General features: G+C 41.2%; 1 protein-coding gene across 1 annotated transcript in view; it reads left to right on the forward strand.

Annotated features, from left to right (window-relative positions):
• The first annotated feature begins 1,602 nt into the window (after positions 1-1,602).
• LOC109199520 (NLR family CARD domain-containing protein 3-like) overlaps positions 1,603-16,000 on the forward strand; it is an 87,469-nt gene continuing 73,071 nt past the window's right edge. Inside the window, exons 1-5 of the mRNA XM_025905275.1 lie at positions 1,603-1,849; positions 6,562-6,702; positions 9,543-9,621; positions 9,784-9,970; positions 10,122-11,925. Of these exons, the coding sequence (XP_025761060.1) occupies positions 6,584-6,702; positions 9,543-9,621; positions 9,784-9,970; positions 10,122-11,925 (2,189 nt within the window). The 5' untranslated portion in view covers positions 1,603-1,849; positions 6,562-6,583. The remainder of the gene's footprint in view (positions 1,850-6,561; positions 6,703-9,542; positions 9,622-9,783; positions 9,971-10,121; positions 11,926-16,000) is intronic.

The raw sequence follows: 16,000 nt of genomic DNA on the forward strand, positions 1-16,000 counted from the left end.
TAATGCACACGTGTGGGAGATGGGACACTGTGCGCAGACAGCACCAGATCCGAAAACCACACAACAATAGTTTTTATGAACATCAGGGTATTGGAACGCCCCCTCATGCGTAAAGTAGGTACAATACAAACAATGTTGACAACTTTTAACACATTAAAAGAACATCTTTATCTTCCCGAGGCCAGATCCTTCCCAGTAATCTTCTAACTCTGCTTATCCCCTGGAACAAACAGTCTCTCCTGCAAGCATAATCAAACAGCTACAAGGCCTTGCAAACTATTATTTAAATGTTTGAACTCTCCCCTCTACATGAGTTTAACTGCTGCTTGTGTGTGTGCGTGTGTGCCTCGACCTCAGCATTCACTCTGTCTATAAGGACAGAGGCCAACTCTGCATGTGTGCAATAACCTAACTGAAACCATACATGTAATATGTTGAATAAATGTTCTAATCAAATGCAACTACTCAAAGCTTAATAAAAGAATATAAATGAATAAAGGATAATGATGAATAACATGATATATGTGTTTTGTAAGCATGTGCGGCCTTCTACGCTCTGCGTCACTTCCCTCAATAGATCAGCCAGACATCCCGCTGACTGTAGCTTTTAACCCTTACTGACGTGAGCACAACTCCATAATAAGCACCAAGCGGCAATATGTATAAAGATGATCATGGTTACACCTGTAATGAAAGATTATATGATTATACCAACATCTGTAAATAGAAGATTAACATGAGGTTATAACAATCACTGTAATACAAACGTTAATCTAATGTCAATAGCTTCAATAAATGCTTTAATGCAATGCTTATTATATGATTCTGATGCAATGATAAAATAACAGTAAAATATCCCTTCTCAGTAGAAAACAGGTTATTTGTGCCTTTCTGAATACCGTATTCGTACCTCTACTCCTAGTTGGGATTATTGTCCTTTGCTGATGCATGTATTGTACAGCCATGAGGAGCCTTAATAATGCAGCTGCATTTTTTATCCACCATAACAGAGGTTAGTGTTCAACTCTGTCACCACTCTGGCCACATGTTGCCACACTTGTACTTCCAGCTCTGAGCTGCTGCTGCTGAACACGTTACTTTTGTAATTATGTCTCCAAGCAGCCTCACAGCTTTCAAAGAAGAAGAAAAGCATCATTTCCTGATAATGTATGATGTGCTTGTACAAGATGTCAAAGACTGGTAGTTTGAGAAAATGTGATGTGGGGACATGTGGCAATTCTAACAAAACAAACATAACTTAGGCTGCATGTAAATGGGCTCTGTGCAACTTTGAATCAGCTCCTGTTGGCCTCCAGGTTCTGGAAACACTTCCAAGCAGAGCTGCTGCTTTGCAAGCCCGACTGGGAACAGTTCCCAAAGCAGGTGGTCCCATCATGTCAGTGGTTGCCGTGTGGGTGAGGAAAGGACTCACAGGTAGGTGAAGGCTGGTGTTTATTATCACGAACACAGGACGACCGGCTGAGCTGAAATGACACACGTGCACTAACCTCACTCTGAGAGCAGGTAACAGGAAGTGTGAGCTGCAGTTTTAGTGCTGACATCACAGACAAGTGAAGAAGAACAACAGCGACATCTCTAAGTTCCTGAACGCATCAATGTTAGCGTCACCGGTCTTTGAACGCCACACCACCGAGTCCTCCTAAACACAGCTCAGAGCTATGTTTAGTGCCCCGCTGTGACGCGCTGATGTTCAGATTTCACCGGTTTGAAGAGAACATCAGGTCACTGAGACTGCATCACCTGCTGTCTGAGGTGCAGGAGAAGAGCAGCAGCTGGAGCAGCTGACAGGTGGAGACGGTGGAGCTTGTTGTTCCTGTGTGAACAAACTGTAAGTTTACTTTGTTTCCTCCTTTAAAAGTTTGACTGTTGCTGTGATGTTTGGAGCAAATGTTCAGCTCTTATTTCAGGACAAACTTTGATCTCTTGCGTGTTTGAAGACAAAACCACATGATTATAGATTATTGATCAGCTAGAATCAAACAGTCTGACTGATTCTTCATAAACAAACTGTGTGTGTTTGTTTGTGTCCTGTTTAGTTTGTCCTCTTCTCCTTTAGGGCTGACAGTCTCTGTAAAACATGTAGTCTATTTATAGCTGAACATAATCCTGTAGCTGGGCCCTGCAGTCAGTGCAGGCAGATATCTTAGACCTGATCAGGGGCGTCACTGGATCCTGAAACACTGGGGGCTCAGTCCTGGAACCACAGCAGCTGTTTAAAGTTATTGAGTGTATTTGACAGTAAAGTGAATGTAAATGTGAGACACTGTGCTCACAGCTAAAGGCTGCAGTCAGCTGTGTTAGAGCGTCTTTCACACAATGATCCTTTAATAAACACTCAGAGCTCCATGTTGATGAAGCAGTCATGTGTGAGGTCGTGTGCTGACATGTTAGCAGAGTGACTTCAGAGCTTCTATTGAGCCATAATGGCTCCTTTAAACTGTCAGACGCTCACCTTTTCTTCACTGTTGCACTCTTCATCTCCTCTGGTCTCTCCTCCTCCTCTCTCTCCTGTCCTGGTTAAAAAAAAAAAAACAATCAGTGTGAGCCAATCAAACTGTGTCCAGATTATTTATCAATTTATTTTAAACATCAGCTCAAACTTAATCAAACACTTCATTCAGCGCTCTGCTGCTCAGTCCTGTTGGATTCTGTTTCCACTCAGTGACATTTTTCACTCTGAAGCTCTTTAAATGCTCAGACCTGCAGATTGTTTAATAGGACAACAAACTGTAACCAGTGAAATATATGGAGAGAAATCTGCCTCCAAAATGCTACGAATGGGTTCAACATGATCCATCAGTGTAAACTAATATTTATAATGTGTGCATTGATTTGTTTGTAACCTCTGAGGACTCACAAATGTCGCTTTCAATCCAACACAAACACAAATCAGTCTGATTACATGTTTGACAAAAACCTGAACAATGACTGATCAGCTCAGTTTATCATGCTCACCTTCACTAACCTGATCATTGTGTCTTTAAAAACCTTCCTGTGGGTCAAAGGTCTAAACTTCACTAACATCTCTCTGCATCGTTTGCAGGCAGAGGAGACGTGCTGGCAAAGTTTAAACTTCATCAACATTTACACTTAGTTTTCTTCAGGTTTCACTGCTGCTGCCTAAAAACAAAGCAATGGTACCAACGATGAAGAACTCAGTCTGGACTGATTGTTTGCTTCAGTATCATCTGTGACGTCATGCTTTAGCTCTTTAACATGTTAAATACATTTTCCTGTAAAACAGGAAATAATTTGAATAACAGCACTGATATCGAGTGACAGTCCAAAGACTTTGGTGCTCGGCAAAGCCACCAATGTTTTTTCCAGATGAACTGGTCCTGCTGCTTCAGCACTAAAGCTAAATGTTACTAACTGCACATAATGTCCTCCTGTATATATTCACTTCATGTATATAATGTTCTGTCTCTTTGTGCACAGTCGAGGAGCGCGTCAGGATACATTTCACTGCGTGTTTTACTTGTATAACTGTGCATGTGACAAGTAAAGAATCTTGAAAGGACAGTATAGGTGACCGCACTGATGCCTGTTCATAATTTCACCACAGCTAATAAACTGTTGGCTAAATGTTCTTGTTGTCAGAGGTAAACAGAGGTGAGAGGAGCAGATAATAAGGATTAAATATAATAATAAATACTTTATTGATCCCTGTAGGGAAATTCCTCTCTGCATTTATTCCATACACTCAGTGAAGGAGTGGGCAGCCATTGGGCACCCGGGAGGCGTGTAGGGACAGTGCTTTGCTCAGGGGTACCTCAGGGTAGCCGTTCAGTGGATTCGAACCCCCAACATTCCGATAGCAAGGCCACCGCTCTACCTACTGAGCTATCCCTGCCGGAAAATTAAATGCTGCTAGCAGTTAGCTGAGTTAGTTCTCAGTATAGACTGAGATTTTTTCAGTCACGGTATTCAGCTTGTGCTCAAACTGCTCAAATAACTGAATCTCAGGGGTGAGAAGTTCATAGGTCATGGTGCAGGGTCTCACACTATATAGCTCAATGCTCTGATGCAAACAGATTTGATTTTCTTGTGATTGCTGATCAAGAGCTGGTCGTGAGGTGTTAATCGCTTCTCGTTACCCCGTGTGTACTACACGATGCACGACACATGACTACAGCGTTGTGGTACTTCAGCATCTAGCTAGCTTACTGAAGAGGAGAATAAAGGGAAAAACATTTTTAAAATCCCAGGTCATTTCACATGCAGCATTTCTATCAGCTCAAAAACATCAGCTGACAAACTATCAGACAAAAAAGAAAGATCTGACCTTCCTCAGAGATGGAGAAAGATAAGAAAGGACAGGAGCTTACATTTAAAGGTAAAGACTACTTAGTAGTGTTGGATAAACTGGAAATGTAAATCTCAGATATGTTTTTAAATCAGATTTCAGGTCTGTACATGTGAAATTATGTTTTTTTTCATATTGTGAAACCTGCAAAAAAAACTGAGGCAGACAAACTGTGTTTTGATTCAAGCTGAGTATAATCAGATTTAAAAAGTTTGTATTCCCATCTACTGATATTTATTTATTATATTAATATAGAACAAGGTTCAGTGAGCTTTGGACAAAAGCAGGTGGTAGAAACAAGTTACTTTTACTTTCTTACTTTGAGTACATTTCAGAACCTGTAACTTTTTACTTTTAGTTTAGTAAAGAAATTGAATTAGTACTTCAAGCTTTACTGGACTCACAGCTGGACTAACGAGGCCGACCGCACCCTGAGTGAGGACGCTGTACATGATGTGAAACAGATGTTTCTGCCACAAACAGAAATATGCTGTGAATATTTGGTTTCTTTATCTGATCGCTCTGCTGTTGCTTTGATTTTAAAAGAGGAAAAAAGTTTTCCATTAGTCCTGGATGGATTGAAAGTTAAAGTTACACACTCAACACGTTGCATGAAAACGACACGAAATTCCGAATTTTACGGATCTGAAATGACCAGGTAACCTAGAAACAACATGTTTTTATTGAAAATTTCTCCTCAGAAATTGGACTGTGACAAAAAAAAAATGAGATGAAGCGATGATGAGCTGGTCCTGATGTTCCTGAACGAGAAAAGAAAGAAAGAGAGATTCTGGTTCTCAGAGCAGCAGCAGCAGGGAGGATGCCAGGATTAGACCCATGATGTCAGTGAGGAGTTTAGTTTAGTTTAGTTTCAACTCTTGTTAGTAGAGTTGGGATCACATCTGAGGAGGCAGAGGAATCCTTTCAGACCCCTGAGTGAACAGGAGCAGCTCTAGCTGTGTGTCTGAGGTAAAACAGCATTTTTTACTATTTCCATTTTGTAGTATATTTAATACAGGTGTTTGATTTGAGTTATTAGTGCACTTGATGCCAAATGCAGTGATCTGATTGGTCAGATCAGAAAAATCAAGCTTGGTTTAAAAAAAAGAGATATAAAATGAACCTTTGAGAGCATTTTGTGTGATTTTTATGGAGAAAATTTGTAACAGTGTTTAAATGGTATTATTCCACTTGTCACAAATATCAGTGATATGGAGAAACAACCCCCTCCCCAATTAGGTGAGGCTGGCTGCAGTAATCACTGCCACCCTGCTGAAGCTACACCAGAGGTGAGTTGTGTTGTTCTGCACATACTATAGTTAAGTAGAGATACATAAAACTTGTTTGATCAGCTGAAGGAAACAGAGGGTTATAAGTGCTTAGTGGGCACATGCCTGACAGCAGTTTTATGTACTTTTGTTTATGAATATTGTGTAAAACACTGTATTAACTTGGTGTTCTGCTGTAGGATGCTGTGCAGAGTGGTGTGTGCTGAGCCATTTGCACTGACCCAAGACCGTTATGTTTCCATTCAGGAACTAACTCTGCAACGATCAACCAGAGACTCTTTGTCTTCTTAAAAACACAACGCAGAGTGGAGGAGTTTATTTGAGCTGACCTGTTACAGCAGGGTGAAGCAGAAACAGGTTACACAGTGATGTGTGTGTAACTTTGGAGACAAGACTCAGTTTAAGTTGCTGATAATTTTCGCTTTCAAAAACCATCCTGTGTCCACAAATGTATAAAACTAAGCAACAAGAAAATGATCTGAGTCAGGACAGCATGGAGACAATGATCAGGTCTCCAAAGTGTTTCTACACTGAGAAGTTTTCACTGTGGATCCACTTCATGTGAACATTAGGTGAACTCTTCTGCTGTGGATCAGAGTTTCACACAGTCAGAGAAACAAAGAAGAGTTTGAGCTGCAGACTGTGAATGAGTCTCAGAGTCCAACACTGTGAGCTCTGACAGCTGATTGGTGCTGATTACAGCTGTGAACTGATGTTTTAGTTTCACTCATGATTAAACAACTTCAGCTCAAACTGAGGAGACAAAAATGTGGATTAAACATGTGATTCATGCGTCTCCTGGAATAAAGTCAGAGCCTGCAGGAGCTCTAAGTTCATACTTGTTTCCCCAGACTGGTATCTGTGATGCCTGATGTGGATCATGTGACCTGGTTTCTAGGTTACACGATAGCTCAGAGGACTGAGTGTTTGTGGTTTACCTCTCAGACTGACTGAAGTCCACAAGAAGATGATGATGGAGGAAGAGGAGGACAGAACAGAGTCTGCAGGATCCAGCTGTCTGTCTGTGAGGAGTGACCGGTCCAAAGGTCTACCTCCACAGTTCAGTGGTGAACCTGGACCAACGAGGTCAGAGAGCTGAACTCGCTGAGTTAACAGAAATAATTCTGCGCTGACATTATAATCAGTGTTGATTCTGGTTGATTTTCTGACTGTGTTTGTGAGCTGAGAGGAAATGAAAATGAATTTGTAACAAAAATCAGTTTTGTCCAGTTTTCCTGTAAAAAGCTGAACTCTAATCTAAGAGGATGTTACTGACAGGAAACAGCTGCATTATCTGCAGTCTGTGTGATCACAGCTGCTTCAATCACTTTCATCATGTTTGTGTCTGCAGAGGTCAGAGGTCACAGTCTGCAGGGTCCAGCTGTCTGTCTGTGAGGAGTGACCGGTCCAAAGATCAACCTCCATTCTTCAGTGCTGAACCTGGACCAAAGAGGTCAGAGAGCTGTGATGATTCCTTTACATGTTTGTTTTCCTGCATAAATCTGACCTGAAACATCCTCAGATTGTTACAAAGAGTCATTAAAAAGAAAACAATGAAAGAGAAAAGATCCAAATGTTAGACTTGGTCATTTGCTGTTTGAGGACAGTGATGCTCATATCTGTGGGGAAAGTGAACTGAGTGGGTTCATGTTTGTCTTTAAAGAACAGAGCTGCTCTGAACTTGAAGAACAGAGGAGTAATGATAGAGTGGTGGTGTGGGGATTGGTGTGCGAAGAAAGAATAGGATAACTTCCCTTTGTTTTTGTTTGTTTGTTTTTGATGTTGTTGTTGTTGTTTTTGTTTGTTTGTTTTTTAAATTATTTATTTATGTATTTATTTTTAAGTTCTGTTATTGAAGTTTATAATGAAAGAAATAAAAAATTGTTGATGATAAAAAAAACAGTCTGAGAGGTCACAAAGAGCCACAAAGAGACACGGTGACTAAAACACAACATTTCCACTGTATTCATTAAATGACTGTAAAACTTTCAAACATTCATTAAATATGCAAAATGTCTACAGAAACATCAGAGGGTCAGATGTGAAGCACTCAGTGATTTTGATAAAATGACTCATCAGTTATTGATCTGGGGTCCGTTCTTCGTACCTCGCTAAGTAAGTTAGCTGGATTTGAATGTTGACGATTTCGCGTGATCTTGGATCGTTCGGTTCTCCGAAGCTCATCCAGGACTTGCTGTCATAGCAACAGATCCATAAGCGTAAACCTGCTCGGGAGCAGGCTTACTTTATGTAAACAGGATTAGATCGCGGCCACTCAGGTATGTCCGCTGCAGTTATATGAAAGCAAGAGCGATATTTCGCCACTGTTTTACCATAAATAAATATTATCAATGTAACTAAAGATAATGCAGTATTTGATTCTTTTATTGATTTCATACTGATACATACAGGTCATTTCCGAAAAAAAGGGAAATGTACTATTAATCATTCTATTACATGTAGTAGATCGTGTCAGATGTAATTCATATTTTAGGGTAGTAATAGTCAATTACTACGTGCAATCAAGATGAGAGACCACAACTATAAAAGCAAAGGTGGATTTGGGAAGTCTGTCGCAGCCATGTCCTGTCCGTTTGTACGCGAGCAAGGAAGGTGCAAGATTGATAAGGAGAGTTTACAGAATTTAGCGTATATTGCGGGATAGACAGGATCCTTTAGCTCAGCGCGACGGTGTGCTCATAGAGAGATATCGATTCTCCCGTGAGGGTATTATTTACTTTCTTCCTCTCTCTCTCTCTCTCTCTCTCTCTCTCTCTCTCTCTATATATATATATATATATATACTTACTGTACTGTATGTACTTACTCCCGACTTACTGTGCATGCTTCAGTCACCCCTTGCATGGGAACAGGTAAAAGTGATGGAGTGTTATGTCAAACTACACACAAAAAACCCACAATGTCAATAAATGTCACAGTACAAAAAGGGGTGTGACGAGGGGGTGGAGGACCACCACCTGTCTTTATTTGCTCTGCCCTTTTCTTGGTTGCTGTTATAAACAAACAAACAGATTATTTCAGGGTCTCTTGTCATAGACTAAAAGCAATATAAGTGATAAATATTACCATTCTGGGGAATATTCTTATATTTCACTTTTACTTGTTCCCATGTTCTAGTGGGTCCTGTTGTGGCTCTAATGTGAAAGAGGATATGGTGTAATATTATATAATGTGGTATAATATAATATCACATGATATAATGTAATATCATGGATCACTTACGAGTTTAATTTGTCAGCAACTTTCTGCCAGCCCTCTCTCCTTGCTTTTGCAGCCTTTGCAGTGTTCTCCTGCGTTTTAATTAAACTCTGAAACTCCTGATATCCCTCAATCAAGAGTTCTTGGTCTGCTGCCGTGAAATACTGAGCGCGCTCCTTCGACATCTTCGCCGACCAATCACAGGGTTGCCGATCAATGTTTCTACTATCGATGCGTAGCCCCTTTTAAGCCACCCAGTGATCTCAGATTACTTCATCCAGCTATACTAATCGTCAACAACAGGTGTGTTCGGAGAACCGGATTAGCGAGCTCAAAGTTAGCGCGATGATTTGATCTTGGATGTGTCATTTGATCTTGGATGTAGTAAGCGAGGTACGAAGAACGGGCCCCTGTACTACACTGATCTACCACGTTAGTAAAGCTGGTGTTCTGGTGGTGGAGAGACCTCGGATCATGTTCTGGTTCTGGAGCAGTGATCTGCTGATGGTTCAGTTTAATGAGCTTCTTCAAAATCATCCCTGACATCACCACTGAAAGGACGTCCATAAAAACAGACTGAAAATTACTGATATGTTCACAATCTGAGAGTTTAAAACTTGACAAACTTGATTCAGATGAAGTTATTTGAGCAGAAACTACTGGATCTTTATCCTGTGTTGATCTAATCCTTCATGGTTCCTCCACAGAGTGGACCAGCAGAGCTCAGAGGTTCCCAGTGATCAGTCTGCCCAGCAGCATCAAACACAGCTGGACTCCATATTTATGGTCTGTACATGTACAACAACTACTGTTACATCTATTGTGTTCACAGTCATCTACATGCTGCTCTTTGTAGACTAGTGGATTGTCAGTGTGTCCAACATGGATCTGATGTTTGGCTCCATGATGTCAGTCTGATTGGCTCATTCATAAAGTATTCTGTTCCAGCTGCTGGAGGACAACATCATCACTTTTGTGAAGAACGAGCTGAAGAAGATCCAGAAGGTTCTGAGTCCAGATTACCCAGAATGCTTAGAGACTCAAAGGAGCAGCAGCAGAGAGGCATTTGTGAAGATCACAGTGGACTTCCTGAGGAGAATGAAGCAGGAGGAGCTGGCTGACCGTCTGCAGAGCAGTAAGAGGATTTATCTAAAGATTTAAGCTGCTGGATAAATGAGACACTTGTGACACCAGTGTGTTCAGTCATTTCTCAGTGGGTCAGAAACTGTCATCAGCATTTTGTAAAATATGATTGTTGAAGCTGTATTTTTATTATTATGATTCAGAACTTCAAGCTGCAGTTTGTCATCGTAAACTCAAGTCTGCACTGAGGAAGAAGTTCCAGTGTGTGTTTGAGGGGATCGCTAAAGCAGGAAACCCAACCCTTCTGAATCAGATCTACACAGAGCTCTACATCACAGAGGGAGGGACTGCAGAGGTCAATGATGAACATGAGGTCAGACAGATTGAAACAGCATCCAGGAAACCAGACAGACCAGAAACAACCATCAGACAAGAAGACATCTTTAAAGCCTCACCTGGAAGAGATGAACCAATCAGAACAGTGCTGACAAAGGGAGTGGCTGGCATTGGGAAAACAGTCTTAACACAGAAATACACCCTGGACTGGGCTGAAGACAAAGCCAACCAGGACATCCAGCTCATATTTCCATTCACTTTCAGAGAGCTGAATGTGCTGAAAGAGGAAAAGTTCAGTTTGGTGAAACTTGTTCATCACTTCTTTACTAAAACCAAAGAAGCAGGAATCTGCAGCTTTGAAGACTTCCAGGTTGTGTTCATCTTTGATGGTCTGGATGAGTGTCGACTTCCTCTGGACTTCCACAAAACTACAATCCTAACTGACCCTAGAAAGTCCACCTCAGTGGATGTGCTGCTGATAAACCTCATCAGGGGGAACCTGCTTCCCTCTGCTCGTCTTTGGATAACCACACGACCTGCAGCAGCCAATCAGATCCCTCCACAGTGTGTTGGCATGGTGACAGAGGTCAGAGGGTTCACTGACCCACAGAAGGAGGAGTACTTCAGGAAGAGATTCAGAGATGAGGAGCAGGTCAGCAGGATCATCTCCCACATCAAGACATCACGAAGCCTCCACATCATGTGCCACATCCCAGTCTTCTGCTGGATCACTGCTACAGTTCTGGAGGATGTGCTGGAAACCAGAGAGGGAGGACAGCTGCCCAAGACCCTGACTGAGATGTACATCCACTTCCTGGTGGTTCAGGCCAAAGTGAAGAAGGTCAAGTATGATGGAGGAGCTGTGACAGATCCACACTGGAGTCCAGAGAGCAGGAAGATGATGGAGTCTCTGGGAAAACTGGCTTTTGATCAGCTGCAGAAAGGAAACCTGATCTTCTATGAATCAGACCTGACAGAGTGTGGCATCGATATCAGAGCAGCCTCAGTGTACTCAGGAGTGTTCACACAGATCTTTAAAGAGGAGAGAGGACTGTACCAGGACAAGGTGTTCTGCTTCATCCATCTGAGTGTTCAGGAGTTTCTGGCTGCTCTTCATGTCCATCTGACCTTCATCAACTCTGGACTCAATCTGCTGGAACAACAACAACAAACAACCTCCATGTGGTCTAAATTAATTAGCAAACCAAAACTTCAATCTCTCCACCAGAGTGCTGTGAACAAGGCCTTACAGAGTCCAAATGGACACCTGGACTTGTTCCTCCGTTTTCTCCTGGGTCTTTCACTGCAGACCAATCAGACTGTCCTACGAGGTCTGCTGACACAGACAGGAAGTAGCTCACAGACCAATCAGGAAACAGCCCAGTGCATCAAGAAGAAGCTCAGTCAGAATCTGTCTGCAGAGAAAAGCATCAATCTGTTCCACTGTCTGAATGAACTGAATGATCGTTCTCTAGTGGAGGAGATCCAACAGTCCCTGAGATCAGGAAGTCTCTCCACAGATAAACTGTCTCCAGCTCAGTGGTCAGCTCTGGTCTTCATCTTACTGTCATCAGCAAAAGATCTGGACGTGTTTGACCTGAAGAAATACTCTGCTTCAGAGAAGGCTCTTCTAAAGCTGCTGCCAGTGGTCAAAGCCTCCAACAAAGCTCTGTAAGTACATTTGCACTCATGTCTTTACTTTATCGTCCAACTGTGTCAGTAATTTATTTCACCAGGCTTTCTGTCTTCGTATGAATTTGTATCCTAAAGTTTTGGGATTTCTCTAGTTCAAGTGTAACCTCTTTGATGGCTCAAGAACTTAGTGTATTCGAGATGCTGAATCCACCATAAACTATGATCACCACTGCTGCTGTTGTGTTATCAGTCTTTGTTTAAAATCTGGGAGCTGCATGTGACTAATGTTGTAATACTTTATATTCACATGCATGCTTCTAGATACATTTCTACTGCAGGTCTATTTTTAGTCACAAACATTGGTGAAACACTTGCTTTTACATGCATGGTGGGTCCTGCATTAAATAAAGCATTTGAATTACTCAGCCATAGAAACATCCTTAGTTACACTTTAAACATAACTCTGTCTCGGTCTTCCACAGTGTGTTTTTTTTGTTTCTTTGTTGTTTTTGGCCTGCTCTCTTCCCTCACTCCAAACTGGTTGCAGCAGATGGTTGTCCCTCCCTGAACCTGCTTTTCTTCCAGTTTTTCTTTCACACTCTTGTCAAAATATTGGTACAGACTTTGGTGCAGCACCTCAGTTCATCTTCAATCTTAACCAGCTGTTTTAGCTACTTCCCCTTTAAGCACACCTTCCCTGGTCATCTCTGCTGTGGTTGCTATAAAATTTAATCTTGATTAAAAAAAGAACAAAACAACAAAAACCCAAGTCAGACTTGATGCCATTTATTGGCAGCATGGCGCCTGTTTGTCAGTCTTTGATGATAAACTGCACCACAGTCTAAAGCAAACCGATCAGGCAACATCTCCTAATCTAGATGATTTTTAAGGTGGTATCTGGCATGAAAAGTTAAAAAAAATCAGCTTGGATGGACTGTACTGTATGATGGCCTTCGTTGCACCACCAAACAGCCGATGCTGCACAAAGTGCTTAACAATATGAAAGTGGCATTAAAAAGCAACAATGTAATACAATAATAACAATATAAAACAATAATAGGACAATAAAATAATTAAAACAATAACTACAACTATTTCAAATAAGACCAAAATGCTTGGGCCATAGTGTGTTAAAAGCAAGGGCATAAAAAAGTGTCTTTGGTAATGATTTAAATTGCTCAAGTGTTTGTGCAGATCTAATATTTAGGGGGAGACTATTCCAAAGTCTGGGACCTGCCACAGAGAAGGATCTATCATCACGAGATTTGAGATTAGTCCGCGGGATGGACAGCATTCATTTTGAGCTAGACCTCATGGTTTTTCCTGGAGCATAAGCAGAGAGGAGCTCAGACAGGTAAGGAGGGGCTCGGGCATTAAGTGACTTAAAAACAAAAAGTAAAAGTTTAAATTGGATCCTGTAGGAGACAGGAAGCCAGTGTAAAGAAGCTAAAACTGGGGTTATATGCTCTCTCCGTTTGGTACCAGTTAGCAGGCGAGCAGCTGCATTTTTAACCATCTGAAGACGATGGATGGTGGCCTGGTCTAGACCAAAATACAATGAATTGCAGTAGTCCAATCTGCAAGTAAGGAAAAGGTGAATAACACGCTCAAAGAAGTTAGCCGGGAGGTATGGCTTTACCTTGGCTAGCTGTCTTAACTGAAAGAAGCAGGACTGGACTACTGCACTCACCTGCTTATTTAATTTAAAAGAACCATCAATGTTGACACCGAGGTTTTTTACATGTGTTTTACAATTGGAGGAAAGGGGGCCCAGAGTGCTATCGATATGATTAAAGTTGCCAAAAATGACAACCTCAGTTTTATTTTGATTTAGCTTTAAAAAATTTGATGACAACCACTGTTTGACATCGTCAAGGCAGCGTAATAAGAGCTGGGGATGGTCTGACCCTGCTTTTAAAGGTAGATAAATCTGCAAATCATCAGCAAAACAGTGAAATGAAATGCTGTACCGCGAGAAGACGGAGCCCAATGGCAACAAATAGAGTGCGAACAGGGCAGGACCCAAAATAGGGCCTTGAGGTACACCGTATTTAAGAGGGGCTATTTTGGAGTTATGGTGGCCCATAGTGACATGAAAAGACCTTTCTGACAAGTAGGACTGAAACCACTGTAGGGCAGATCCTTTTAGGCCAGCATGAAATTCTAGCCGTAATAACAGGATGTCATGGTCGACCGTGTCAAAAGCTGCTGACAAGTCCAACAATAAAAGGGCAGCAGGGCTGCCAGAGTCCAGAGTTAAAAGAATATCGTTAAAAATCCTTAAAAGTGCCGTCTCAGTGCTATGAAGTGATTTAAAACCAGATTGAAATTTTTCAGAGATCATATTAATATCCAGGGTGGCTCACTCTTTGGGCAAGAAGACAGAGGAATGAGCCACCCTTGGCCACAGCTTAGTCATTCAAGCTCACTGTTTCCCCCCTGGTTAGCTGATGATAAGTTGTTTTTTTGTTTTTTTTATCTGACTTGTGGTCATTCTCATCATTGTCTTCAAGCAGAGTTGCAGTCTTACACGCCTCTCTGCAGCTTCTCTCCTCCTGCTACCCCCCCCAAAACCCATCTCCATTGAGACTGTGTCAGCTCCCAAACAGACAAAAAAACAAGCTAAAAACCAGCAATAAACAATTTAAACATAAAAAATCAAAAAGAAAGAACAATACAGTATCCACATCTGAACCAAAGACTAAAACAGTGAAATGTGGATTATTAAATATTAGGTCTCTCTCCTCCAAGTCTCTGTTAGTACATGACTTAATAATTGATCAACAAGTTGATCTACTCTGCCTTACAGAAACCTGGTTGCAGCAGGATGAGTATGTTAGTTTAAATGAATCAACACCCCTGAGTCATTCTAACTACCAGAAACCTCGAAGCACAGGCCGAGGGGCGGTGTGGCAGCAATTTTCACACCAGCCTATTAATTAACGAAAGACCAAGACAGACTTTTAATTCATTTGAAAGCCTGATGCTTAGCCTTGTCCACCCCAGCTGTAAAACTCAGAAACCAGTCTTACTTGTTATCATCTATCGTCCACCTGGGCCTTACACAGAGTTTCTCTCTGATTTCTCAGACTTTTTATCTGATTTAGTGCTCAGCTCAGATGAAATAATTATTGTGGGTGTTTTTAACATCCATGTAGATGCTAAAAATGACAGCCTCAACATCGCATTTAATCTGTTATTAGACTCAATTGGCTTCTCTCAAAATGTAAAAGAACCCACCCACCACTTTAATCACACTCTAGATCTTGTTTTAACATATGGCATAGAAACTGAACATTTAACAGTGTTTCCTGAAAGCCCTCTGCTGTCTGATCATTTCCTGATAACATTTACATTTAAAATAATTGATTACACAGCAGTGGAGAGTAGACTTTATCAAAGTAGATGTCTTTCTGAAAGTGCTGTAATTAAGTTTAAGAATATAATCCACCCACTGTTGTCATCTTCAATGTCCTGTACCAACATAGAGCAGAGCAGCTATCTGAACGCTACTCCAACAGAGGTCGATTATCTTGTTAATAATTTTACCTCCTCACTACGTACGACTCTGGATACTGTAGCTCCTGTGAAAACTAAGGCCTCAAATCCGAAGTACCTGACTCCGTGGTATAATTCTCAAACACGTAGCCTAAAGCAGATGACTCGTAAGCTGGAGAGGAAATGGCGTGTCACAAATTTAGAGGATCATCATTTAGCCTGGAGAAATAGTTTGCTGCTTTATAAGAAAGCCCTCCGCAAAGCCAGAACATCTTACTATTCATCACTGATTGAAGAAAATAAGAACAACCCCAGGTTTCTCTTCAGCACTGCAGCCAGGCTGACAAAAAGTCAGAGCTCTACTGAGCCAACAATCCCTTTAACGTTAACTAGTAATGACTTCATGAACTTCTTCACAAATAAAATTTTTATCATTAGAGAAAAAATGACCAATAATCATCCCACAGATGTAATATTATCTACAGCTACTTTTAGTACCATTGATGTTAAGTTAGACTCTTTTTCTCCAATTGATCTTTCTGAGTTAACTTCAATAATTACTTCCTCGAAACCATCAATGTGTCTTTTAGACCCCATTCTTACAAAACTGCTC

This window comes from Oreochromis niloticus, linkage group LG3 (assembly GCF_001858045.2).
Source record: "Oreochromis niloticus isolate F11D_XX linkage group LG3, O_niloticus_UMD_NMBU, whole genome shotgun sequence".
Classification (NCBI taxonomy): Eukaryota; Metazoa; Chordata; class Actinopteri; order Cichliformes; family Cichlidae; genus Oreochromis; species Oreochromis niloticus.